Source organism: Macrosteles quadrilineatus, unplaced genomic scaffold, assembly GCF_028750875.1.
Source record: "Macrosteles quadrilineatus isolate MER2022 unplaced genomic scaffold, UCM_ALF_1.0 Scaffold_7__1_contigs__length_78375512, whole genome shotgun sequence".
In the NCBI taxonomy this organism is placed as follows: domain Eukaryota; kingdom Metazoa; phylum Arthropoda; class Insecta; order Hemiptera; family Cicadellidae; genus Macrosteles; species Macrosteles quadrilineatus.
In genome coordinates, this window is record NW_026542600.1 from 74,774,940 (window position 1) to 74,801,492 (window position 26,553).

Consider the following 26,553-nt stretch of genomic DNA (forward strand, 5'->3'; position numbering starts at 1 on the left):
AATCGATACAACTTTTTTTGTAATTAGAAAATTTTGAATTTTGAATTTATTAGGATATTAAAAAATTATGTTTGCTATGAAAAAGAAGGAAATCTTATTTATAAACCTGGTATCTCACCTCAGGTGATCTAATAGCTTACCTTATCAATATAAATCTGACAAGAAACTTGTAATGGGGGACTCTAAAGGGGTATTGAATCAAAATAATATTGAAACCATGATTTAGTATGAGACACAACTTTAATGTTTTTTTATAGAACACCCTGTTTTTATTATGTTTTTGATTCTACTAGTTATTAAAAATAAATTATATATTTGATATTTTTTTAAACTGATAAGGAGACATGAACGTCTTAAACATGAATTTTCCTAAATAACTTTAATAAATGGGAAGAATAATTACAGTTGTTCATTTTTGTCCAAACAAAGGAAATACATTTTGTATGATTTGAATTTGGTATTCAATAATTTTTACCGAGTAAATTAGTCCGGCAGCCAAATTGTTTTGTTCTATTGGTTTTTTTATGGTTAATATTTAATTTTGGTAGTATTCAGATACATAAAATAGCAGGGACTTACAAATTTCCTTTTGGCAACTCTTAGAATTTAAGATAATAATATTGGGAGCGAGCTGGTCTAGTGTTTAGAGCGCGGGACTCCGGTTCCTGGGCTCCCGGGGTCAAATTCTTCAAATCACCAATGGATTTTATCTAAGTGATAAGCCGTAACCCCTAGGTCTAGCCTGAAGAAATGTGAAAAACAATTCCGGGCTTGTCCTAAGACAAAAAATAAATATTAATAAATAATTTGATTAATTTTAACATGGTAATTAAGCTATAAACTATGCGTTTTTAGTCCGAATATCATGCAATTTTGTATGAAACCTCATTATAATATTACTTATAAATTTGCCAGATATTAGCCATATCCGTCAAGCCGTTTCAAAATGGTGGCAGAAAACGTGGTTATATCTCAAAAAAATAATTTTTTACCCAATTTAAAAAACAACTTGGTATGCGACCTTGTTCTAGTGTTACCTCTAAGTAAACTAAAAACAAGTTTGGCCAATTTCTGAGCTTCTTTTAACAGGTTCAGTCCCAGCCGTCACACTCCTCTGTATGTAGTCTCTCTCCATACGGGAGTGAGTGTGTTAAAGAAAACTACACACTGTGGTTTCAGATTAAAATGCAAGCTTCATGATATACAGACACAGTTAATTTCAGACATAAATAGCCATAATAGGATTGTGAAATGTGTTTATATAAATTTTATTCATAAAACTATCAGACAGTATTTGAATACATTACATGTCCGTGAATCGCGAAACAAAATTATTTAAAGCAAGAAATTACCAATATATTAAAAACCGATTTATGAGGATTTACTTTAACAATATAAGGAAACTGTATTTATGTACTCGTCTTATACGTGTATTGATCGTTCTGTGTAAACAACCCTACACTGATGAAATCAAACCCGAAACCTTGGTTAATCACATAACCTTTAAAATGAAATCAAAGGTTTATTGAGCACTTACTCTAAACACCAATAACACCATGACTCTTGGACAAGATTAAGTGAGTTCTTATCATTCCATCCTAGTCCATCTGATCGTTGAAATATGATAAGGACTTTCCCCGATTACCTTGCGAATAATCACTAGGTTTATCTTTGTCCAACTCATTACCGACTTTAAACAATCATTTTGTTTGTTAAGTAGTGTTTATGATTGTTTGTTTACAATTTATTCATCAACTTGTACAAAAAGCGACTTTTTGTATTTCGTAACAGAATGATTCGCGTACTAATTGTTGCAGAATCGATCGTGTAAAGTTTTAATAGGCCTACTATAGTTGTCCATCACCAAACTGGTTCTTATGCGGTTCCAAGTTAGGAAAAAACAACAGCTGACCACATTCCAATTCAACTTAATCTCAAGTACAAGACAGCGCTCAATAATGCACAGACAGGTTTACCAACTTCTCTTTCGTTATGATGTAGAATCAACGAACTGTTATCGACAATTGATTAAACGTTTTTTTTTTTATACTTGACAGCATTTAACAGTTTGGGAGTATAGATTTGTTATATTACATGCTAAAAACAAACACTTCCCATACCGTATTGGGTTTTTAAGAGTCTATATGCGACTCATACAATAATTATTTCTCGGGTATACATTTTTTTTCCTCCTTACAATGTAGTTTCTTACAATCACAAAAATGATGGTGAGAGAACACTTAATATAATTTTTGTCTTATGAACAACTCTGCAACAGTAAAAAGGCCTTGTAAACCTTTATAATTTCTGTTTACAGTAATCACTGTAAATTATCATTTTCCTTGCAAGATTTTTTCTTACTTTCTCCCCCTATACCGTATATGGAGAAAGTATGTTAGCATAGTGCAACCCCCCATTGCTGTAAAAATTACGGTTCTAAAGTTATTGTAACTTATGTTATTCCCCACAACCCCCCCCCCCCCCAAAAAAAAAAACTGAAATATTATTTTTCGAAAAAACCCTGTTTTGATTGAATTTTGTCTTTTTTGGTCCTTATAATTCTAAACTAAATATTGCATTCCTGTAAAAGTTACTGTCCAAAGTTAATGCAACTTTTGTGATTCTTACCTTCTTCTTATTCTTATAAAGGTTGTTGACAAGCTAATGGGAGAAATTATGTGTCAGATTGCTGATACCGTTTATTAATGTTTAGGATTGCAAAATTTACTAAATATAATATACTTTATTGTTCATTCAAACCTGTACCTTTGGATGTAGAAATAATAAGATGTACTTTGACATTTTGTTCCTCTCAACTGTTTAAAAACGAATATAACTGAAATGTAGCCCCTTGCCTATAAAAACCCCATTCTTATGCTGTTGATTTTCCTTAAAATTGTTCAATTAAAATAAAAGAATCAACAACAAACAATTTCTTAAAGTCGTAGTCTTTGTAAAAAACTTATATGTAGTCTGTCACCTGGTTAAAATTTGTGTGTTTCAATATGTCTATACAGTCTAAAATTAAATAGTTTAAAAATGTTAAGCTTTATATTGATTAGTTAATCGCCCTAACTACAATCATCCTACTTACGATCAAAACCATGAAAAAACCCATATAAACGAGACAGATATCCTGACTTGAACCAACGGAACTACAGGAACCACCCAATCCAATACTTTTATGTTGTTAGATTGATATCCAAAAAGGCGACTGTATAACTAAAATAAATTAAATAGTAGGCCTAACTGAAACATTTAGGTAACGCCAGAACAAAGCGTTAGAAAATACATTTTTCTTGATTTTCAATTAAAAATAAGCATATTTATTATGTTCAAGAAAATTAAATAACTTCTTGATCAGCATTGTACGTGTTATTAAATTTACGGAAAGTAAATAAAGATACGTCTTATAACACTTAAAACATATATTTACGCTTATACTGTTACTCATAAGACGGTAAATATACAAAAGATGGTAAGTGGTGATCGATTTCGATTGGACACTTCAATCATCATCAGACCCAATAGGCAAATGACGTCAAGATTTTTCTTTAAGTAACCAACCTTGATAACAAGTATTATTTGATAATCCCAAAAGATACTGGTTATCAAGGTTCTACCATAGCATGTGTCATGTGCGACGACATGTAATGATCCCAGTTCACAGTTTCCGCCTTCCGCAATAACCACAACCATGAGAGCTGTCCAAGTAATCCATGTGAAAACCTTCCGCCACTCTTATTCCCTTGTTCTTGTTCTCTTGTCGAAAAGTGTTCATTATAATCAAGTGCCAAGCCAAACTGATTTACAGACAATCCATAATTTCAATTCTTCAAAACAGCGGAGCACACTTTTGTGCGTGTTTGAAGCCAAATATGACTGAAGGGTGAGCGTGGAATTCAGTGAGATGATTGTTACTGACCAAGAAAAACTGGTTCTTATCCAATAACATTTACGCCCAATGATCAAAAGAGCTGGGTCTACCACGCTCATCGGAAGAATTGTGGTGGATTGTCGGTGTGGTATATTGACAAAATTCCTTTCAACGATGGTAGGCCTACATTTTAAGGCTCATCAACTCAAACGCTATTAACTAACTTACCATCGTAGTAGCCCCCGGTCAAGTCTTCGCCATCTTGACCCATGTCGTTGACGGCGGAGTCGGATCGCCAGGGGATTCGGTTGGACGGCGGAAGACGCCCTGACCGCTGGGCCTCGTAGAACATCAAGGACATCCTCAGAACCTGGCTGTAGTCGTGGTCCTTGGTATCCTTGGGGGCAGTCGTCACCAGGACAGTGCAGAACGCTGCGAACGTCAGCGCACTGCATAGCGCATTCATCTGAAACACCACCCAGAACTTAACAGCAAACTTCCACAGTACATTGAGTTATATTATACGTTCTGGAAGAACACCCTACTCGAGTACTGTGTATAAAACATGTGATATGATATTAAGTAGCAAACAAGTAAAATCAACGAGCAAATGCCACATATAACTGGAAACCCCCACTGAAGATCAAATATGGCTCGTAGAGATTAGAACCCGCTTAAAACCTCTACTTCACACAATATATGTTAATGTGTCCTGGAATATCAGCCCATTCCAGTACTAACATTAAAAATTCAATCGGATACTACCCATGTAGCCTACGGAGAGTCAATGATTTGTGGGTGCGTTTATCTAAAACCTCCTTTAAAATATTGAAAAGGAGATCGATTTGAGATTATAAATGCAGCCTACACATACAGTGATATTAAAGTAAATGAATTATGGATTTTACCAAGAGCTATTAATTAAGGTTATAAAGTTCTGAATCCAAAGGTGTTGTAGGGCCTACACATGAAGGTGTCAAATTATGCATCTTTTAATCAATTAAACGACAAAAAAAATGAATTGGCTACAAGCACTATTAGTTAATCTCGAAAACGTCCGACTCATTGGATTTGCAGTATTAGTTTGTAAGGTAAATGCTTACACGAATCAGCACTCAGCAGTTTTAAGTGGAATTATAGAATAACATTTAGTGTCTCTGTCACTAAACTGTGGTTAAATGATGAAAAAATCTCGTACTTCCAAAAGTTTTGATCACTGATATCATTCTCAAGATTAAGCTTCGATACCAGGAAATAATTTTTATAACTGATCATAGGCAACTGCAATAAAAAAAAATGATCAGTGCATAATTCATCAATTTATAGAGTGGAGTAAAATTTTCAGGTTATACTATATTGTAGTAAGTTTTTCTTAAGGTTAGTAATATTACATATAACGGCCATGCTACCGTTACAGGGACCCATCAAGATACTGGTAAGGATTATGATTAAAAAATACGTAAATTAATTTGAATAACAAATGCATGAATATAACCACAATTGGTTGTCTTTCTTGTGGAGAAGTTTTTCTTCGTACGTTAGAAAATCTTGACCTTATGAGATTTGAGTTAAAATATTTATTTCGTAATTTTTATTGTATGTCATGCCTTAGGCAATGTCCGAGTTGCTAACCACTACACTAGACTAACAGAGCCCTTAAATTATATTATATGGCAGCATATTTTTTCCAACGAACTTTCATGCAAGGCCGATTCTCTAATAATTAGTAATGCACTTGAGATAATAGTGGAAAGTACAAAGCAAAATGCCTATACAAGATTTTTAAGTAGTATTTTTTACTCTTTTGCCGTGTCTATACACGAATAGCATTTTGGAAGAAGGTAAGAAAATGCTTTATGGTAAAGTGGCCTAGATCCATTAAATGTTTTTAGAATACGCCGGGAATCGAACCGGACCCTCTCGCACTAAAGCCCGAGACAATAACGGAAAATCTGTCTATCTCGAAATAATTGGCAATTTTCTCTGTGTCCCTATGACGGTTCGTGCACAGCCTAGGAGTAAAAAATAAAAATAGCAATGCATAAGCGCTCGTAAAACAAATCATACCGAACAGTAGCGCCGTCAAAGATATTATGGTTGTTCGAACTGGGATTGGGCCTTACACACACTCTCACACTTACTAAAGACAAAAGAGTCCTTGATCGTGCTTACACACACACACACACACACACACGCTAGGCTGTTGATGAGTCATAGTTGGCTTAGGCCGTGTTCCGCTAGTAGTTGCCACTTTCAAAATGATCGACTTACTTCTAAATATGGCTTTAACATTCAGCACGTTTTCTTAACATCTATGTCGATTCTTTGTGGTATTAGACCAACGCAGCAAAGTTATTATTTAGGACAATCTGACAAGATTTTACGATCTATTGGAACTCCTAAATCATTGCTAGCCTGGATAAGTTAAAGTGCACGTAGTGGATCGAGCCAGAGGTTGACAGCTGGCTTTCTGCGTATAGGTTTCTATAAACTTTTGTTGGTTCCACATAATCTAGGGCACTTAACGTTCAAGTCTTTGGTTTTAAAGATAACCGATAGTATATCTATCTAGTTGGTTGTAAATCTCTGTAGCTTTTAAAAGTGGCACTAATTTGGTTTAACAAAGCTCAAATTACGCATTTCACCACTTGACGACTCAAAGTGTAGCCAGATAGTAGTTTACGTGTAATATGCACAGCACAGTTCCTCTCAGATAATGACATTACCGACAGATTTTACCCAAGTGAGTTCCCCAGGACGTAACGGTATCCTTGCCTACAGTCGTCATATAGCAATAGCAAATTGGTGGTTGATTTGACTTGAACTCGGGCCACCAAGGCAGAAGTTCTACGCTCCTATATTTGACCACTACTAGGGACGTAATCTATTGTCTTCTATTTGACATAAAAGTATACGCGTATAAGTAGCCTGTATTATGTATATCAAGAGTGACGTGTCGTTTAAACACGAAATTTAATGAAAACCATGGAGAATTTGTCAACATCTGTCACGCATACATAGCAGTACATAGCACATAGCACATAGCGCATACATAGCTTACTTTCCAACTCTAAAATAGCATTCAGAGATGGAAATGTTAGTCATAAATACTTCATTACCCTCGCGTACATTGGTAGTGACGTAGCCAGGATTTCAAAACAGGGGGGTCTGGGGGGTAAAAATATAAGCCCTAAAACGGTCTTGTTTAGCTCTCTTGGCATTGAAAATAATCAACCCCAACGTCAATACGGTATGATTATATAATTTTACATTTAATTTAACAAACAAATATTATATTTAATACCGGAAGGGGGTCCGGACCCCCAGGACCTCCCTGGGTACGCCATTTACCATAACCACAATTTACCATTTAAAATAACCAGTATTGACTGGTTATTTTAAATGGTGGTTCTACTTGATTGAGTAATATAAACAGAGCTTCTAATTACGTTGTAAAAACCTGGATCTTGAAATACAATTATTTGATTTGGGATTGAAAAATAGTAATTTTTCAGGATCATGTCGAATAGTAAAATAACGTTTAAGTTACTGACGTATTTTAATATTTGATTCGGAATTTAAATAGCAAGAAGAAAGATATCAAAAAGAAATAACAATGGCTATTGTAATAGTGACATGTGATACAAATTTATTTTACATCGCCTTATATTATACCTGTCCTCGTAAAGTCCCAATCTGACCCCCCATGTGTGTTTCCCTAGCTAAAGTACCTATACAAACACCAGGCACACGAAAAGCAAAAAAAGGTTAAAAGGAAAGGTAGAAGGTAGAAAGAGGTCCACGAAGCTGAGAAAATAAACTATGACGAAACATTTCTTGGAAGAAAGAGAAAAGAGGTGAACTCATCGGCTCGACGAACGATGAAATATGCGCCAATATAATGCAAATAGAACACCAACACTTTGCACGTGCACTGAATGTCAACAGTATGGTTGCTGTGGTGTAGTCAAGGTAGGAAGTGTAGACTCCAGAAACACTTTCCACGATAGATATGCTGCTAACGGAATACACAATACACTTTCATTTGCCCAGAGGCTAAGGCGGCGACGAATACCAAGGGCACTACGCCACTCCCAAGCGGAGAGCCAAAACTCGCTTTCTGTTTATGAAAGCGAGATTGGCGTTTGACATTTCAAACATCAACCCCAAAACCGTACATAAAAGTTAATATAAAACATCAACAGCGTATCAGCATGGCAATCAAAATATTGCTGTTTTGATCCTGAGAAAATCAGTAGCTAATTGATGATTCTAAACTGGACCCAGCTGTTCTTTATCATTGGAGTTTAAATAATTGGTCATTGCTGAGAAATAACTACTTGGTTGGTAAAAAACTACAAATCATCTTTCTCCATTCTTCTTTTTCTCTTTTTCTCCAAAGTGTGCGTCTATGTCTTCAGGAGTTTCATTGAATATCAAAAGTATGAAGAAATAAAAGAAGAGAATTGAATCGCTTGCAAAGTGAATATTTCTTGACCTGGAACAGTTAATTTCAACCTGACCTAACAACTATTTAGTAATTAACTGGTCAGTAAGACGGATGAGACTAGTCCTAGTAATGGAAGTTATTAATGTTCAAAATCTTTAAATATATTTGTATTGTTATACACTTGATTATGTAGCTTTATGAATAAGAAAATATATAATATTTTTTACTAGTACTGAAGTAGGTTATGAAAAGTAAAACAACAGTTAAAACTTAGTCAACGTTTACGATTTCACACAGGGCTACGTGGCGTTTATGTATTTTTAATCATAATTGGTTATGAGTAAATGCACATTTCTTAGAGCGATGGACCATCGTGGAAGTACGAGTTCAAATCCAATCAATCACCAATGGCCACAACACTACAGGTCTGCAGGTTCAATTAAACACCTACAATGATAGGCTCTCAGCCGAGGAGAACCATCTCGAAGAACTCTTTGGTAAAAGTCAAGCGAGAATTAATTTGGCTTCGATACGTGACCTTAGCTAACTGGATTACGATGAAGTTAGTTGAACTCCATTTCAAAACCCTAGGCTATAAATTTAGAATCGAACTGTTTACAGATTTTCCATTTATTTACTTATTGTCTGAATAGATTACAAATGGATTAGTTGTGTTTAAGGACCTTCCTCCACTAAAATAATACGATATATTTTTACATGTATTATTTTGTGGTTCTTTCAATCTTTTCGGGTTCGCCTCTTTTACTTTTGAGGTAACTAGGTGCGTATTTTAAGCTGAATATAAATTATGAGTTTAGAATGGGATGAGATGACTTTACTTTTCAATCAGCTGTTTATCAGCTGTTTATTTACCTAGGATCGTTTATTAGAAGCCCGATGATCAAGGTCAGCTGGGTCCAGTTTTCTCAGGATTGTACATGCGACATTTTGATTGCCATTGTCTATAACCACCCAGCTAACTTCTAGTGTCCATCATATATATTTGATATATTCATCTACCATAACGGTCTTACCATACGAGAGAATTACTTATTCCAAAAATCTATTCTGTAGCGATCTTAAAAAAAATCTGTTCCGTGTGCAAGTGTTACTGGGAATATCACTTTCACAGCTTGCGCAACTTCTAGATCGGCAGCCTCAACCTGGCCTGCAACCGGTATGTTGTATCTCGCAGATAACGTTGCGACATTGCAACATAGTTACTCTGTGACGATCATACTGACCCTCAATACCACAACCAGGATCCACTTACTACACATCCACTTCCTTTGTTTGCACATATGAAAATATACGGTGGACAAAACTATCTATGTATTTTGGACGATAATAATAATCAGATCCAATCCTTTGATGAGTTATGCTATTTAGGGAAATTTTTCGAACATTTTCCCACCACAATTAGTGATCTGATGCTTCCGGGTGTCAAGACTGCTTGGACAAAAACTTAAACAAACTACAATTGTTTCGTCGTCAGGTCAAAAAGTACCTAGGGTAAACCGGGATTGTGCCAGTTATGTGAGGGTTAAAACGGGTCAGCCTGGTTCGCACCGGGAATGCGCCAATGTTACCCAAGGTAGCCGGGTAATCAGGCGGAGGATGGAATGTAACCTAACCTAACCTAACATAACATAACCTAAACTAACCCGATAATGAAGGGATAAAGTTGAACCTGTTGAACTTGAAGTATTTTCTGAACTTCAAGAAATGCCGTATTGGCGCATTGACTGTGCGTTTTGGGGGGTAGATTTGGCAGTGGCGCTTTGCCGGTGTCTACCTGGCCCCATCCTGGCCCTAGTGACGTATTCCCGGCGAACCGAAACACTAATATTAATAGATACTGTAGTTGCACATAGTCAGGCAAAGCTGGAAATCCGCAAATATAAACACATCAAACAACTCACACTTTCTTGCAAATTAAATAGAAAAAAATGTATTATAGGTGGATTTTATAAATAATTCACCACTGCATTCAGTAATAAAATGTCGTGCACTTTGCACAAACATTTATGACAACTAGACAAAGCTGCAAAAAAATTATGAAGATTTTTCAAATTCATAAAACATAATGGCGGCCATTTAAAATTGTCTTTCTTAAATAACTCAAAAACCATTGATTTTACAACAATTTTAAACGACCGCCATTTTGTTTTATGAATTTGAAAAATCGTGATATTTTTTTGGTACCGGTAGTTTTGTCTAGTTGTCATAAATGTTTGTGCAAAGTTTTCATTTCGTATGTCTAAACATTCTTTAGAAAAAAATTAATAACTGAAAAAACAAAATGGCGGCTGTGTGAGTAACTAAGGACTTCCGGAGAGTTTAAATATGATATTTAGTTATGTTTCTTACCCAGGAGCAATGCCTTAAAATATTGGTAGAGAGTTCCAGGACACCCTGTATGTAAAAACTAAAAAGGCAAACATGTATTTTGTCACAATAAAACGCAATGGTATAATACTCTAAACCTACGTGATTCTACATTAGGTTTAAGTTCATATTGACCATAACTTAAGTTTTAAAAAAAGCTATATTAGCTAATAACAGCTGCTGCATTAACTTAAATACAATTAAATAATTTTAAACATTAAATGAGCAAGTTAAAAATAAGTAGTAATAAAAATAAATAACAAATATACTGCTAACTGTAGCAATATACCTTTTTTCTCACTAGAGACGAAATCACAATAGCTGTTGTAATTATAATGCTGTAAAAATGACACTCCTCTGCCAGTTATCACCAAATTGACACCTGGTCGAGGGAGAAAGGAGAATGAAGCGTAGATGATGAAATTAAATTAAAAAGAACAAAATAACTCATCAGTAAATCAACCAAGCTACGCATGTTTACAGCAGGACTGTTCCTCATATTAGTGTTGATCCTTCAGCTCGATCTCTACATTTAATCTGTGATAAATAACCACATTACTGGCTCCGAGATAAAATTTTAATGCTTAGAGCTTTAAACTTTTAAATGTAGTTTGTTTGTTACATGTTTTCAAAACCATGTATTGGTACGATTTCTGACACACCCTTTTACAAAATAGTGCTACAGTATCAGCATTCGAAGGATATAAACCATAGTGATACGAATCAAGTTCTATACAAAACCAGATAAGCTTACTATTATGGTTACTAAGAGTTTACTGGGTAACTTTTTTCAATTTGATTTTTTTACACGGCTTTTTATAAATTTCTTCATTGTAGCACGATGAAATAATACAAACCTGTTAAATAATGAAAGAAAGATGATTAAAAACAATTTTTAGTAATTTCGGAGTGTAATTCCTCCATCAAATGGATTAGATAAGATCCTTAAACCTATTGAGGAATATTTTAACTTATACATATTTGCCTCCAGAATTGATTAATTGACATAAAATGAGGTTATTAACCTGTCACCAATCAATCTTATATTGCCGTGATGACTATAGTTTCGGGGTTAAAACCCCCATTTTCAATGTACCAATGACCCCAGAAGATTAAACATTGAGTACACAATTTTAAAATATATAGCAGTAAATAATAGTTATTCAAGCAGCATAGATAAGATAGTTAATAAACAGGTAAACAAAAAATCTCCAGATGAACCTACTGTAATTCTCAATTTGTATCCATTGAATTTGGTAATAATTTACATTACATCTTGAAAAGTGAATAAAAAAAAAATATATATACAATTCTGGCATGTAAGACTACTAGTAAGCTAGAACAACAATTGAACACATTTCCGATAATAGCAACAGCCTTGAAACATCTGGCGTGTATAGACTATCCTGCAACGATTGCCCCAAAGTATATATAGGTCAATCAGGTCGTTCATTTTGGAAAAGGTATGTTGAACACCTTCCCAAGCCTTAATTGCTAACACAAAAATCGAAGTTTGCAGAACACCACGAACGATAATCACAATGTAAAAAGTTGCATAGATAATCTAGAGATGTAATAATACAAATGTAATAACGGAAACAAGATGAACGTTCTCGAAAGTTTGAAGTATACAAAGAAATAAAAAAATCACCAAATGATGTTTTGAATGAGAAATTGAATTTGAGATCAAACATTTTATTCGATAGAGTGGCAAAACTACAGAACGATAGAGGAAATAAACAGCAGTTACCCCTCCCCCAAGGTCAACATCATGAAGTAGGCATCGGCTAACCTACGCTCTTATCATCATCATCAAACCCCGTAGTCTGGTTTTGTCCTTGGCCGGCCTAGTGCGATTGTATATAATATTTGTACAAATCTAAATGTTTCCGTGTGTGTTTATGTGTAATGTATTATTGACAACGGCAAGTGCAAGAAGATATGTTTGACGATTTGACTACTGAAGATTTAAAAATGGGGTTTTAACGTTTTAACCCCGAAACTATTTTCATCATGACAAAATATAGTAATGATTGCGACGGGTTAGTAACCCCATTTTATGTCAATGTTTTAACCATAAATGGACTTTAAACAAAGAATAATAATATACTTGAGTTTCAAAGGTTCCAGGTAGTTCGTATATTCACAACTAGAGAATCTCGTGGTAGAGAGCGAAGCTATACGAGGTACTGGGTTCAAATCCCGCCAATTACAAATTGTTTTAGCGATGTGATAATGCGACCTTTTAGTCCTAGCTTGAAGTAAGGATGGATGATGAGGTGCTAATTTTGCCTCGATAAAGGATTTCCATTTCATTTCAAGAGCCTATGTTAGGCTGAAGAGGACATAGTCCTAAAATAGGTTTCTAGCCCACTTCACAACAACAAGTAGTGAGTATAAAACGTTTTCGGGCTTGAGCCCAGCGTCCTAGGATGTGAAGGAAGAAGAACATATCACAGCCACAGTTACAAATACTTGCGTCAGTCAGGCAGATGAACCGAAATGGTTTGAACCGAAATTCAAATAAATTTCTTTCACTGGATTATAACTAGAATTATTGTAACTAGACCAATTACCTCCTGATCGATAAAAGATAATGGTATCGTCAAAACCGGGCCGCTGGAGTTAATCTGATGCAAAGACCCCCAGGCTCCGCTAAGCAGGGGCAGCGATGTAATCGCACACTCTACTTAATTACATTTGATGCGGTTAGCATGCGCAATCGTGACGGCAAAATTGGCGCGGCGGGGCGTGATGAGAGGCTACGGGCAACGGCAACCGAGGAGCGAGAAACGAGAAGGGAGGAATGCGGACCATGAGTGAAGACCTAGATCAGCAGCTATGGGTCGCAAATGTGCTGGTCATATCATAGAGGACCACTATAAACATCCCAAGAACAAAACAACCTGCGCAGAAACGAAAAGATCACGTGGTTCGCGCCGGTAGGTGTGGCGTACCATTCAAACCTGCGCGGCTCGAAACGGCCCAGGGTTCTTTTGTTTCTGGTATTACTATAATTGCTGGGATATTCAAGGAGGTGTGTTGAGAGTCACAAGGGGGCGCAATGAAAAGCTAAAATATAGAAGAAAGTCTCAGGCAGGGGTGCCCATCCCCCCAAATTCCTTGTTTAACCCAGGTCTGGGGGCTAACTCACAGTTAAAACGCGGGGGCGGGGGGGGGGTCCCCGACACTTCTTTAAGTTACGCTGCAAATTTATGAGAATTTACACTTTTGAATCAAAGTTTTAACCCAATTTAAATGGAAAAATTTGCTTTTAAAAGTAAAAATTAATAGAAAAAACTTATTATAGGTGGATTTTATAAATAATTCACCACTGCATTCAGTAATAAAATGTCGTGCACTTTTTGATAAATTCAACTCTCAATAAAATTGACGGAATTGGGAATCCTTTAATAATCTAAAACATGTTATTCTATAATAAAAGAACCTAGGAGGGTGGTGGAATTTTCAGGATGCAACTGCTTGAGTAACTTATTGAGTCGGACTCTAGTAACAAATTATTTGTTAGTTTAATTTCACTTTAAATGAGTTGGATTTTCATAAAATAACTCGACAGTTTTCTTCCGGTAAACCAATTTATATTTTGATGAAACCAGTAGTTTATTATCCTAAACATCTCATATATTTTACATTTAATACTGCACCAACAATTATTTTCATGTAAATGTAAAAGACAAGTCAACAGGAGCAGTTGAAAGATGTGGATAACTTAAACTTATGATACAGCCAAAAGACCTTTAGCCAAAACCCCCAAAACCAAAACACATTTTTGATTAAGAGCTCAAATGAGCAAGAAACGACGTTGGAAGTGGAGCGTAACCCTTTCGTTCGTAGCTCCCATCGAGGTAGCTCCAAGGTTCATAGGTCGCCACCACCGAAAAACGTGAGGACATCTCCGCCATCTACACCTTTCAAATGCACACACACACAGACATCACTTCGAAAACCACTTTTTGGGATCAGAGGGATCAAAACGGATATATCCACCCAAAACTCAAACTCGAAAATGAGATTCTTTAAAATTTTCAATTTGGAGTACATAAAGTTTGAGATATTTACCTAAATTGCCCCTTAATACACTTCTGAATTTGTTTTGTCTCAAATAGTTGTCAAATTTTTATATCAGTCCCAAAATTATTACCAGGCCTAACTTTAAATTTAATTGTTTTTATACCTATTTTAAGATTAATAACATTTGTTTAAAGCTCTTTCTGAAATCAAGAAAAGACAATTGGACAAATACAATTTGATTAACCCAGAATGGATTTTTCATTCCTAATTAAGCCTACCAACAGCTTAATTAAATGGTCACAGTATGACAATTTCTTCCAAAGAATCAAATGACCCAGGCATAATTATTTAGGAGAGCCAATATACTCTTGAGGGACATCACAAGCTTACATGTTGTTAAAATCGCAAAATGATTATCATAATACTGGTTTCTATGAATAAAGTATATATTATAATAAACAAACCTAAACAACCTACAATATAGGTCCTAAAAGGCAATGAGATCATTTGAGAATGTTTTCATAATGAACGGTAAATCAAACTCAAACTGCAGATAAAATTTAATAAGCAAACCATAATCCTTTGACAGCAGTTGGCATGGAGTTGTTCTCATTGTCAAACATGATACGAGTCAGAAAGTGTAAATCCAAATAAACGTATTTATATGTTTTATAACCATTATAAAATGATTGATTTATCAAGATAAAATGCCAAATGGGATTTTGATTGCATAATTACGCCAGTAATAAATTAAGATAGTCGTAAAAAGTATCTGATAAATCTTTTATGCAGCAATTATGTCTTTTAAGCAATTATGTTTGAGCAATACGCAAACTAACAAAAAACTGTTTCATCATAAAGATGCGTCAATGTTTAATTGTCTCATAATAGATGCGAATGTTTTGTAACTAAATCCCTTCATTGATACAACTTTTGTGCGTTAACAAACTTGTTACTTGGGTACATCAAAGGTCCCGGATTCATCCTGAGGGACTTCATGAGTTGACAGAGTGTCTAATTTCGTCTCTGATTGGACTTGGTATCAACCTTGACATTCTGTTTGATATAGTCATGCTACGCAGAATCATCTATTGTGTATGCTTGAGTTATACCTCGTATGCGATGTCGAAATTAATTACCTTCGCGAAGCGGAAACAATTCACGTGCGAGTAATTGTAATGTACGTCTTAAGTCTTGAAAGTCCTTTTCGTAGGTACACGTCGATTTTCATTCACCGGCAATTCAATTCAATGTAATTCAAACTATATTATGTCGAATAATAATAGTTATTTGTGTAACAAATTAGCAAATTGGCACTTTTTTACGATAGAAAAATGTTATCACGTTTTAAAAAGACTGTACATGAATTGTAAATTATATTTTATCTACAGTTATTTATGTGACAACTAAAACTCTTACTTCAGTAGTAACATAACAACAATCAACTTCGGTCCAGTAGATAGATTGATAACGCAAGACCTGTTTTCAGACAAATATTCATAAAAACTACAAAGGTAAACTAAATTACTACAGTATTGGCATTTTTCATTTAGTCAATTGTATTACAATTTTAACGATAAATAAAAAAAAAACAATTATTTTGTACAATGAAGCGTTGCTGCCAAATTAAATGTTACGGAGAAAAAACTACCGGTACATTTAAAATTCCCATGTCATTCTTATGCAAAATAGTAATATGATGTCGTTTCCAGACATAGTTTGATAAAGTTCGTTTTTTATACCTACTTTAATATTAACATTTTACAAAAACCCACTTTTTCCGTCCTTAGCAGCAAGCACGGTACTCGTTCAACTTAATGTTGATTAGGGAATAAATCTGACATTATTAAGGAAATATTTGAGTAAAAGTCCAATCAGACAAATTGAAATTCGTTAGCAGGTTTGCTGCGGCGAGGGTATTTTGTAGCTTGTTGTCCTGAAAATCATGCGGAGTGGACAAAAGTGAAACACAACGATATGAACATTCGTCAAGTCATATTGGTTTATGCATGTGTTAATTTGACGAACAAACAATAGATTTTACTTGAGGTTTAAACAAGACGCTAAACTAATTAACTAAACTGAATTAGGTTTATACAGGGTGTTTTTAAGCCAACCAAAATACAGTACCGAGTACAGAAAATCGATGTTTACAAGCAGAAACTCTTGGGTTGGCAGCCCTGATTCCTCTACTTTATTTGAGTCGCAGTCAGATTGGCACCACGACAGATTGGCACCATGGTGTTTTAGCACCCGGCGTCACATTGGAACCTCGTTGACATGAGGCCATGAAATATCACCCTACGTCAGCTTGGCACCACGACAGATTGGCACCACCCCTTTCTAGAGGTTCCAATCTGTCGTGTACTGTTACGACTGATTGGCACCTCTGCGGCCGCCGTCAGCTTGGCACCGCGACAGATTGGCACCGCCCCTTTCTCGAGGTTCCAATCTGTCGTGTACTGTTACGACTGATTGGCACCTCTGCGGCCGCCGTCAGCTTGTCACCACGACAGATTGGCACCACCCCTTTCTTGAATGAGGTTTGAAAATACAACAACGCAGTTTTCTGCGTGCAGTATTGAGTGGAACTGGAATATTAATCCAATCCTTCTCTAAAAGTCAATACTACACCTGTTCCTCGTGAATGAGATTTAACTACTTGCAGTATTCAAGTAGAGACGGTAAATGTACAAAAAAAGATGGTAAGTGGTAACCATTTACCATCTTTTTTGTGTATTTACCGTCTTGTAACAGTATAATCGTAAATATATGTTTTAATGTTATAAGACGTTTCTTTTATTTACTTTCCATCTAACTAACGTACATTATAAATTAAACGTTTTATTTTCATTTTAACTAAATCATAATATACAAAAATAAAATAAAACGTTAAAATGTAGTTCTTTATATTAAAGTCAATCACTTCAACAGTCATTCTGTAGATTCTTGTGTAAACCATATTAATAATACTGCAAAGGGCAAACGTATCAAACTGTTACGACTTCCCGAAAAATTAATCAAATTTTAAGTTCATTTTAAAAATATTTTAAGTTTTGGAACGGTCAGAGTGAGGCAGAGAGTCTGTCAACTTTTACTAATCGTCTTGTTTTCCATGTCCGACTCCTATTGTTGGGGCGTACGTACATCCACGGAAACAAGAGACACTGACTCATAATAAATGTGTTCAGCATAAATATGTAGCTTGTACAACTTTTGATGATTTACAAAAACAAATATCATTACGTTCTCAGTCATGATTTTTTTGACATTTTACATTAAATTTCTAGCAAATCGGTTTACGTCTGCCTTGACAAGTAATTACTACAGGTAATGTGTAAATTAAACATATTTTAATAACTAACAAACATACATGTTATTACGTTTTCTACAATGAGATTCTGTGAATTTTGATATAAAATTACAAACAAATCTGTTTACTTTTGCAAGTAACAACTACTGATTGATGTTAACAAATCCGGACAGTTATTATTTCTTGTGAAATTATTATTATAGGTTAAAATAAGAACAAATATTGTTGCTTTTTAAACAATTTGTGTTGTTTGGTTGGAATACTAGAATACTGGAGTGCGGCAAAAGGAAGTAAATGCAGCAATTAGCAACTGTCTGTACTATAATCATAATTTGTTAATTGTACAAACAATTGTACTGATTTTATTTAACTAATCCTGATTAAAAAAAACGTATTTAACATTCTTTTATGGTTAACCAGCAGTCATACCCGTTCTTCGCAACGGGAAGAGAACGCTAAAGAGAATAATTATGTTCCATAGATTTGTCGTATGTAGATACACTTTTAGAGGTCCGAAAAGTATTAACTGGATACTCCGTTTCCCAAACATTATTTTAGGGGAAATAAACCATACAAACACAATATTTTTTTTAACAAATAGGAAAAAATGAAGTCAACAAGTTAAAGAACGATGCACTTAAAAAATAAAACGCCATATTCCCACAATACCAAAATTGATTTCTTAAATTAATAACCTAAACATACCTTAGGAAAAAATCCTACTTTGGCAGTTCTCATTTTGTATCACAGTTTTTTGTTGCTGCTTGGTTAAAATTAGCTGTTGTCATCAATTTAAACAATTAATAGTACTGCACCCTGTTGGTAAACCTTATATCTTTTTAATGTTATTTAATATCATAGAACCAACTTGTGTAGTTGAAACAGGTGGCAATAGTTATTTGTGCAACTAGTGAGAAAAATGAGCAATTGACTCACTCGAGAGAAATCCTTACTCACGAGCCGTAGGCGAGTGAGGAATGGTTTCTCGAGTGAGGCAATTGCACTTTGCACTCGAGTTGCATATTATATTTTTCCTACAGTTACCATAAAACAAATAAATTGGCAAACAAACGTAACATATTTTTACACAGAAGTGATCTTTTAATATGACATTTAATGTGAAGTGACAAATACAACAGTAGGCTACAACAGCTGACCAGCTGATTTACAGCCAGTGCTGCCAACGTATTTCGCGCACATACGACCTTGTCTGCATGTTGCGCTCACTATTTCGTCCCTTCACGTTGCAAATCTGGAGTGAGACAAAGTAATTAGAGTGAGACAATGTTAACATTGTCTCACTGATGAGTGAATTGGCCACTTTGCTTTCTCAAATCAGTGAGAGAACATGAACATTGTTAGGTGACTGTAGGAAAAACTATTTTATTCCTGATTAACTATAGAAATATTTCCTGCTCGTAAAAGTTCAAACAAATCCCTTTTCGTAGGGAAGAAATCACAACTAATTCTTGAGTGCAAAAACCGCCCTCGAATTTAAGGATAACGTTTTCCTCGGCGTTTCATACTATGCGGCTCATCGAGCCGCACGGGTTCTCTAGTGTTTATAGAATGATTTTTTTAAACTAATTAAGCATTGTACTTTGAATCAGATGTGGCATTAGTGAATAAGGATTCTTTCATTTCGTGCTTCGTGGAATATACAAAATATCACAGTCAGGGCCCACAGTAAAATATTTAACAATTGCTACTAAAGATTTTTGTGTAAGACGAACGTACTATTTGTGGTAATCAACAGCTTGAGCGAACAACTGTTAGTAAGAATAATGTTGCTACCTGGTTGCTACTTACTACTGCACTAAAAGAAAGAAACTTCACTTTTCACGTTAATTTTCGCGGTTTTAATAGCTTAATTGTTATTATACTTGTCCGATGAGCTCGGTTATCTACGGAGGCTTGATCAATTGGGGCTCAGATTATCGTGAGTCTGCATATGCTGTATTGGAGAAACCTAACCCTGTAATGTTTCAATTTAACTTACCGGTAACCGTTTTAGGCTATGTTATGCCTAGGCTAGGTTAGGTTTTTGTTAGATCAATTGTAATAAAAGTAGGCCTATCTCGTATTTTTCATAGTTTAAATATTTCTTAATGTTTATTAAATTACTAATGTAATAATGTTTTTTAATAGTTTGTTTTGTAAATAGGTGTAACCAATAATATTTCTACCCAAATACCGTACCTAGGTAAGCTTACCCACTTACCGTATTTAGGTTAGGTTATCCATTGAAAATATTTCAGCAACACAATTACAGTTATAAATATACATTACTATTTTATTTCACACACAAAGGGATAAACATGTAAATATAACAACTAACTAAATAATTAAAACATATTTATTTATTACATTTGTTTGAATGTTTGTTTTAGTCTACAATAGCTTCTCTGACAGCTCGAGCTCCAGCCGACAGCAGCTGTTGGATCAACGACGATCAAGCGGGCAGCGATGACGTCAGGCTGCCGGAAAAGGAAGATAACTTTTGGTGGAAACATCTGGGTTTAAAGTTCTAGAACATTCCATGGTCTCCATAGCAACCAAATCGGGTATAAATACAGCAGTCCACGGGCCAGTCTTCACTTCACGAGTTGACAGTCAGCGCTGCGGGTGTAAACCATTTGCCAGGCGCAAATAAAACAATAATTAATAGTAATCCAATTTGTATTTGTGAAAGAAAATAAAAACAAAGAATAAGGTCAGTCCCAATTGTGTACTCATTTGAAATATTAATAAGGTAATTTGAATTAGATAAGTAAGTAGGATAGAAATTAGAATAGGCCTACACACAAAGCATTTGTCAGGCCCCGGCAGACCGCTGGTGCTGCGGCTTTAACACTCAACACTCACGCACATTCGGTAGTTGTCTGGCACCTTTTTAAAGAGTGCTGCGACCGAAATAACACTTACAAGTAGTGGCACTAAACAATTTAACTCCATACAAAGCATTTGTCAGGCCCCGGCTGACCGCTGGTGCTGCGGCTTAACACTAAACAAGCACGCATATTTGGTAGTTGTCTGGCACCTTATTTTAAGAGTGCTGCGACCAAATAACACTTACACATAGTGGCTCTGTATAACTTAACATTATATCTCACATTTCACACATTCTGCAGTTAGGATAAAATCAGTCACGTGGCAAAGAACCCATCCCTGAGAAACTTTGATAAAAATACAAAATAAAATAAATACAATTAAATGAAATTCAGATTTAAGTCATTGAGACGTAACAACCCCATGTTCAAATTTAATGTTAGAAAAGTCATTATAACACGTACCACCATATTAACTCAATGTGTTACTTACAAAAAAATGATTTCCATATTAAAGTTAATTAAAATCATTGAACCCCCTTTATTGACAGTACAGTGTACAGTACATTTAATACGAGTCCCGTATATCAATTCACTACTGACATAATGTGTGTGTGTCACATTTAATCTAAATCTGGCCTGATGGTTTACCGTAGCTATTATTTCCCTCGTGGTTCAATAACCTGGCTTTTAAGTCGGGGCGTCCTCCCCCCATAACAGGTAGACGGGCAATCCTAATACCTTGTTGACAAACAACAGTGTCTTTGTTACGGGCGACCACCAGAGGGACTGCTGGCATCCTCACGCTATTCAAATTACGGGGATTTCTATATTTGAGTCTGCAAGTTATGTGGCATTTCCAACTGTCAATTTGGTCTTCAACATAAACGTTGACATTGACAAACGAGCGGACGTACAGAGAATTTGAGGAAGCCGGAAAACTCCACGCTGGGAGGGTTTCGAATATTTTTTCAAGCACCTTTTATAAGATGATCCTTTTTTGAAATAGGACAAGGCCATAAATAAAAACTAGCGTCAGTGCTGTGACCCTTGAGGCATTTAGGGGTCGTTTTTTTATTAATGACAGTTCAGTTAACTACACCACACCATCTGTTTCTCAATCCTAATATTAATTTGTAAAGTAGGCCTACTGTTAGGACCAAGCCTTGCTTAGTAGTATTTTGATTTCGACTAGTTTTAGTTTTTGTTATTACTGTTGATCAAGATTCCTTAATCGCTAAATCAACTTATTTCAATGATAGGCCTAACATTTCTATTACACTCTAACATCCGGTAAGCAAATACAATGATCTAAAAAAAACTAATATAACCCAAATGACATCTATTTTCTATCCTTACATTAAAACATGGGAGGGTTTTTTATTCGCAGATTCCGAATCAACCACTTGGGTAACACAGTAGTCAAAAATTAAAAAAGAAAATATTTTTTTTTTATAATTAATTCTAGTTTAAAATTTTATCCTGAATCCATAGATACCAAATATGTTATATAATAAAATTTATTTTATAGATTTTTTGTCATTTATTATAAATCTTGCACAGCTGTTTCAGTGATCGCATGACAGCGACTAAGGCTTTATATGCGATTTACCGAAAATTTACTTTTTTCTTCGTCCGGTACATTTTTTTGACACATTTATGAACCGATTTTAATGAAATTTTTTACAGACCTTCTGTGTATATTAACAAATAATAATAGGAAGTGAAATTACAAAATATTTGATACAACCCGAGTTTTAATTATTTTTTAATTAAAAAACGTGATAAAATATTTATAATAACAAAATTATTTTTGACTTTAGAACAAAAGTGGTTCCTATTATCGTTGAGAAAGGTGTGTAAGACAATGTATAAAAATTTCAGGTTGCTAGGATAATCTTTAAAGAAGTTAGGTGTACCTAAAAATGGTGAAATTAACATGGACGGGATAGGGACTACTGTGTTACCTTAAATAAAGCGTAGGCCTACTAGGAAAACACATGCGAATTGTTAATGTTAACACGAAAAACAATTAATATAAAACGTATTTTATTGTTATGTTTACAGAAACATTGAGCGAACTGTACATTACAAACTAGATGACCCGGCGAACTTTGTACCCCATAAAAGTTAAAAAAAAACCAAATCAACCGGCCACCTTTATAAGTCTTTTAAAAACAATCACAGACAACATAAAACCGCTGAAAATGACTTTCAATTACATTACCTGTCAAATGTTTAATCAGCTGTTTCTAAAATATATTAAATTAATCTATACATATGGTCAAAAACCATCATATTTTTCTTCATACGCATAACATACATATGTGGGGCTTAGCCCTAAATTTAAATACTGAACTGAAGATACATGTGTTAATCGGGTTAAAGACGAATCCAACAAATCATAAATCATTAAAAAGATCCAGCCGGTCTCGAGTTACAAACTGCTTAACTAACACGACATCATGGCATGTAGCCTATATCTAGATGCATACTAAGAAAGTGTTTAAAAGTACCGTATTTTCTCTCAAAGTCCTGATATGAGGCAGAAAATCCATCATAGCGACCACTTTCAATTTCCATAGCTATATATATCTTAATCCACGTAAATTTCACACCTAAATAACCCCATTTCAGAAGATTCGCATATTCAGTGTAACCATACCTCGAGTTATACATTACCTGATTTTAGAGTTTTGGTCCAAGAAGGAAGTACCGGTAATTATTTTATAGGGCAAGCCTACTTGCGTGCAACCGCATCTTGTTTACAAAAAGGTAAATTAAGTAATAAATTACAGCATCTCAAATATATCACAATTTATCACTCTATAATGCATAAAAAATAACATTTCATTGAAATAAAATTAGTTAACTGAATGATAAATTGTCATATCTTTGACAAGCTGTAACTTCTGAATGAAACAACCTTTTTTAACCAGGTTAACGCACACCCAATTTCCGAAAAATGACTGCAAGGTTTCATTCAATTGTGCCAAATACTTTAGAAGGTATCAGACGTTTTCCAATTTATAAACTTGAGTTTAATGGCATAATATTAAAAGCCTTGAGGAACTGTAACTTTGATTAGATGGACCATTTACGAAGCGGTTTGTGCTGTTAAAGTTAATGTTATTATCAATGTGTATGCATTAATTGACATGCATCAAGTATTGACACGTTTCTGTTTTCAAACATCAGACTAGTGAGTAAAACGAACAGGTGGGCCTATTGAGGGCAGCGGTGCCAATCTGTCGTATACTGCTACGACTGATTGGCACCTCTGCGGCCGCCGTCAGCTTGTCACCACGACAGATTGGCACCACTCATTTCTCGAGGTCCCAATCTGTCGTGTACTGTTACGACTGATTGGCACCTCTGCGGCAGCCGTCAGCTTGGCACCACGACAGATTGGCACCACCCCTTTCTCCAGGTTCCAATCTGTCGTGTACTGTTACGACTGATTGGCACCTCTAGGAGCGGTGCCAATCTGTCGCGGTGCCAATCTGACGCGGTGCCAATTAGACGCGTACCCCTTTATTTCTGATTAGCTTATATGAATTGTTGTCTTCACGGTTTAGCGTTGTTGGGAATTTATTGTGAATTAGCTATAACTCAACATGTTTTTCTCTAAAACCCAATCTGATAATTTAAACCCCAAGTTTGAGATTGGCATTGCACACGTATGTAAAAAAAGTATAGTATCATTGATATGTACATTTTAATACAACCTGTAGCTGATTTTATTAGGGACTGGAATCTCACCTAAAATCCTAATTGCAAAGATTTCTTGGCATAAAGGGGATAGTTTAAAGCACTGAATGTATTCTTCTACAAAACCTACCCTTTGAAATTGTGAAAACTGAAAACACCATGTCGAGTCTTATCACCAATAACACTAAACCGTGTAGATAACAATGCTGTTCGTAAAATGCATTTCAGTCGGCAATGAAGTAAAGGAAGCAGAGCTGCCATCATGAGCTAGTTTTGTCCATAAACAGTGAATATCTGTACCTTAAACTTGGGTTGTGTAAAAAAAAAACTATTCTACACTGTTTGAAATAGTGCACTGCCCACCTTAGTTTCGTGATGTTCAAGTCCAGGGAGCGAAACCCCACTGGACTGAGGCTGTTCTAGGACCATGTCCTCTTCAGCCTGCAAAAACATGGCAACCACCTACTAACCTATCAACAGCACGTCTGAGGTAGTCTAGCTCCATATAAAATATCTAGTTCATTGAGGGTTGGTGGTTCCAAGAGAGGGAGAGGCTAAAGCCCCTATTGGACCCTGGAAAATAAATGTAAACATATATTTCGTCCTAAAACGTAACGGAGGTTTTTTGGATCCAGTTCTAGGCGTTTAAATAGCTTTAGAAAGTTATCAAAAGGCTTAAAATATACCACATTTTCTGCCGGAAGACCCGGACCCCCTCTTTTTGTTACATACTCCACCAACCCGCCGGTAGCCCCCTAGCACCGCCACTTGTCAGACACATGCCACACATATAATGGTACAATCATTTGGAATATCCCACATTCCCACATACAGTGTCCTGCGACTTGCGGTAAGTACCAGAGGGGAGAGCTCTGCACTGTGTCCGTTTGTCCTCAGTCCCCATGCACCGCCTTACATCCGTACTGATGACCTTGATCAGTTCTCAGAACCACATGTAAGTCGGAAAATCCCACGACATCCTCTACTTAATTTGGTAATTTACTTGAGAAAATCCTTTATTAACTGTGACCTCCACAGGAGATTTCACCTGACGCAAGACTAGAGTGATAGATAGCATCTGTTCACATAACTGTGCGGATTTCTTACTCGTCGTAATTAAATTGAAGCTTGATTCTTTGCTAGTCTCGTAATACAATAATTTTAAAGCTTGGTAGTTTAGTGGTTATGGTGACCTCCTAGTAGGCCTAATTAGAGGATCTGCGGTTCGACTCTATCGAAACGTCAATACTGTTCAATTTTGTCAAGTCATTATATATTTCAGAAAAAATAATCACCAGATTTTTTGTTTCAAATTGGTGGCCATTTCATTTTTATTTTTTGTTTTTATTGTCATGTTCGTGGTGAAATTATTGCATTATTGGTTTCACACCAATAAACCGAAAGCGACATTTTTAACCAATTATCGGTTTCGGTTTTTACACATTCCAGTGATAAGAAATCCGACTTTAATCACAGGTTTAATTTTTAACCTTTAAGTTCACTACAGTAAACCTTCGATAGTTCGACACTCTTTGTAGTTCTACACGGGCTGAGCTATTTTGTCAAGTGATATTTAATGGTTACTATTGTGATGTAAACTGACTTGAACATTAATTTGTCATTTGTTGTTGAATTGAGACTTAACTAATGAACAGTGAAATTAAGCTTTTTGGTATTTAACAAATTTGGGTGATTTCTATAAAAGACTTGTGTTTTTACTTTTCTTTGTGTTAAACTCCATTTACTCCCTATAGTTCGACATCCCTTAAGTCTACAAAGTGTCGAACTATCGAGGTTCTAATGTACTTTAATTTTCGTCGATAGGCTATGGCAAAATCCGTCCACATAATACGTTAAAATACAAGTAGTCCTCCTCCTCCTAGGAAAAGTTCTAGTTTCTGGTCGATTATTATCCTAGGGAGAAACAGGGCAACTATCGTATGAGGTTAGAAAA

At 35.4% G+C, this 26,553-nt stretch overlaps 1 protein-coding gene across 1 annotated transcript in view; it reads right to left on the minus strand.

Moving 5' to 3' along the window:
• Window positions 1-26,553, minus strand: part of LOC128997785 (endoglucanase E-4-like) — a 40,590-nt gene that overhangs the window by 10,427 nt on the left and 3,610 nt on the right. Inside the window, exon 2 of the mRNA XM_054423473.1 lies at window positions 4,106-4,343. Coding sequence (XP_054279448.1) covers window positions 4,106-4,343 — 238 coding nt within the window. The remainder of the gene's footprint in view (window positions 1-4,105; window positions 4,344-26,553) is intronic.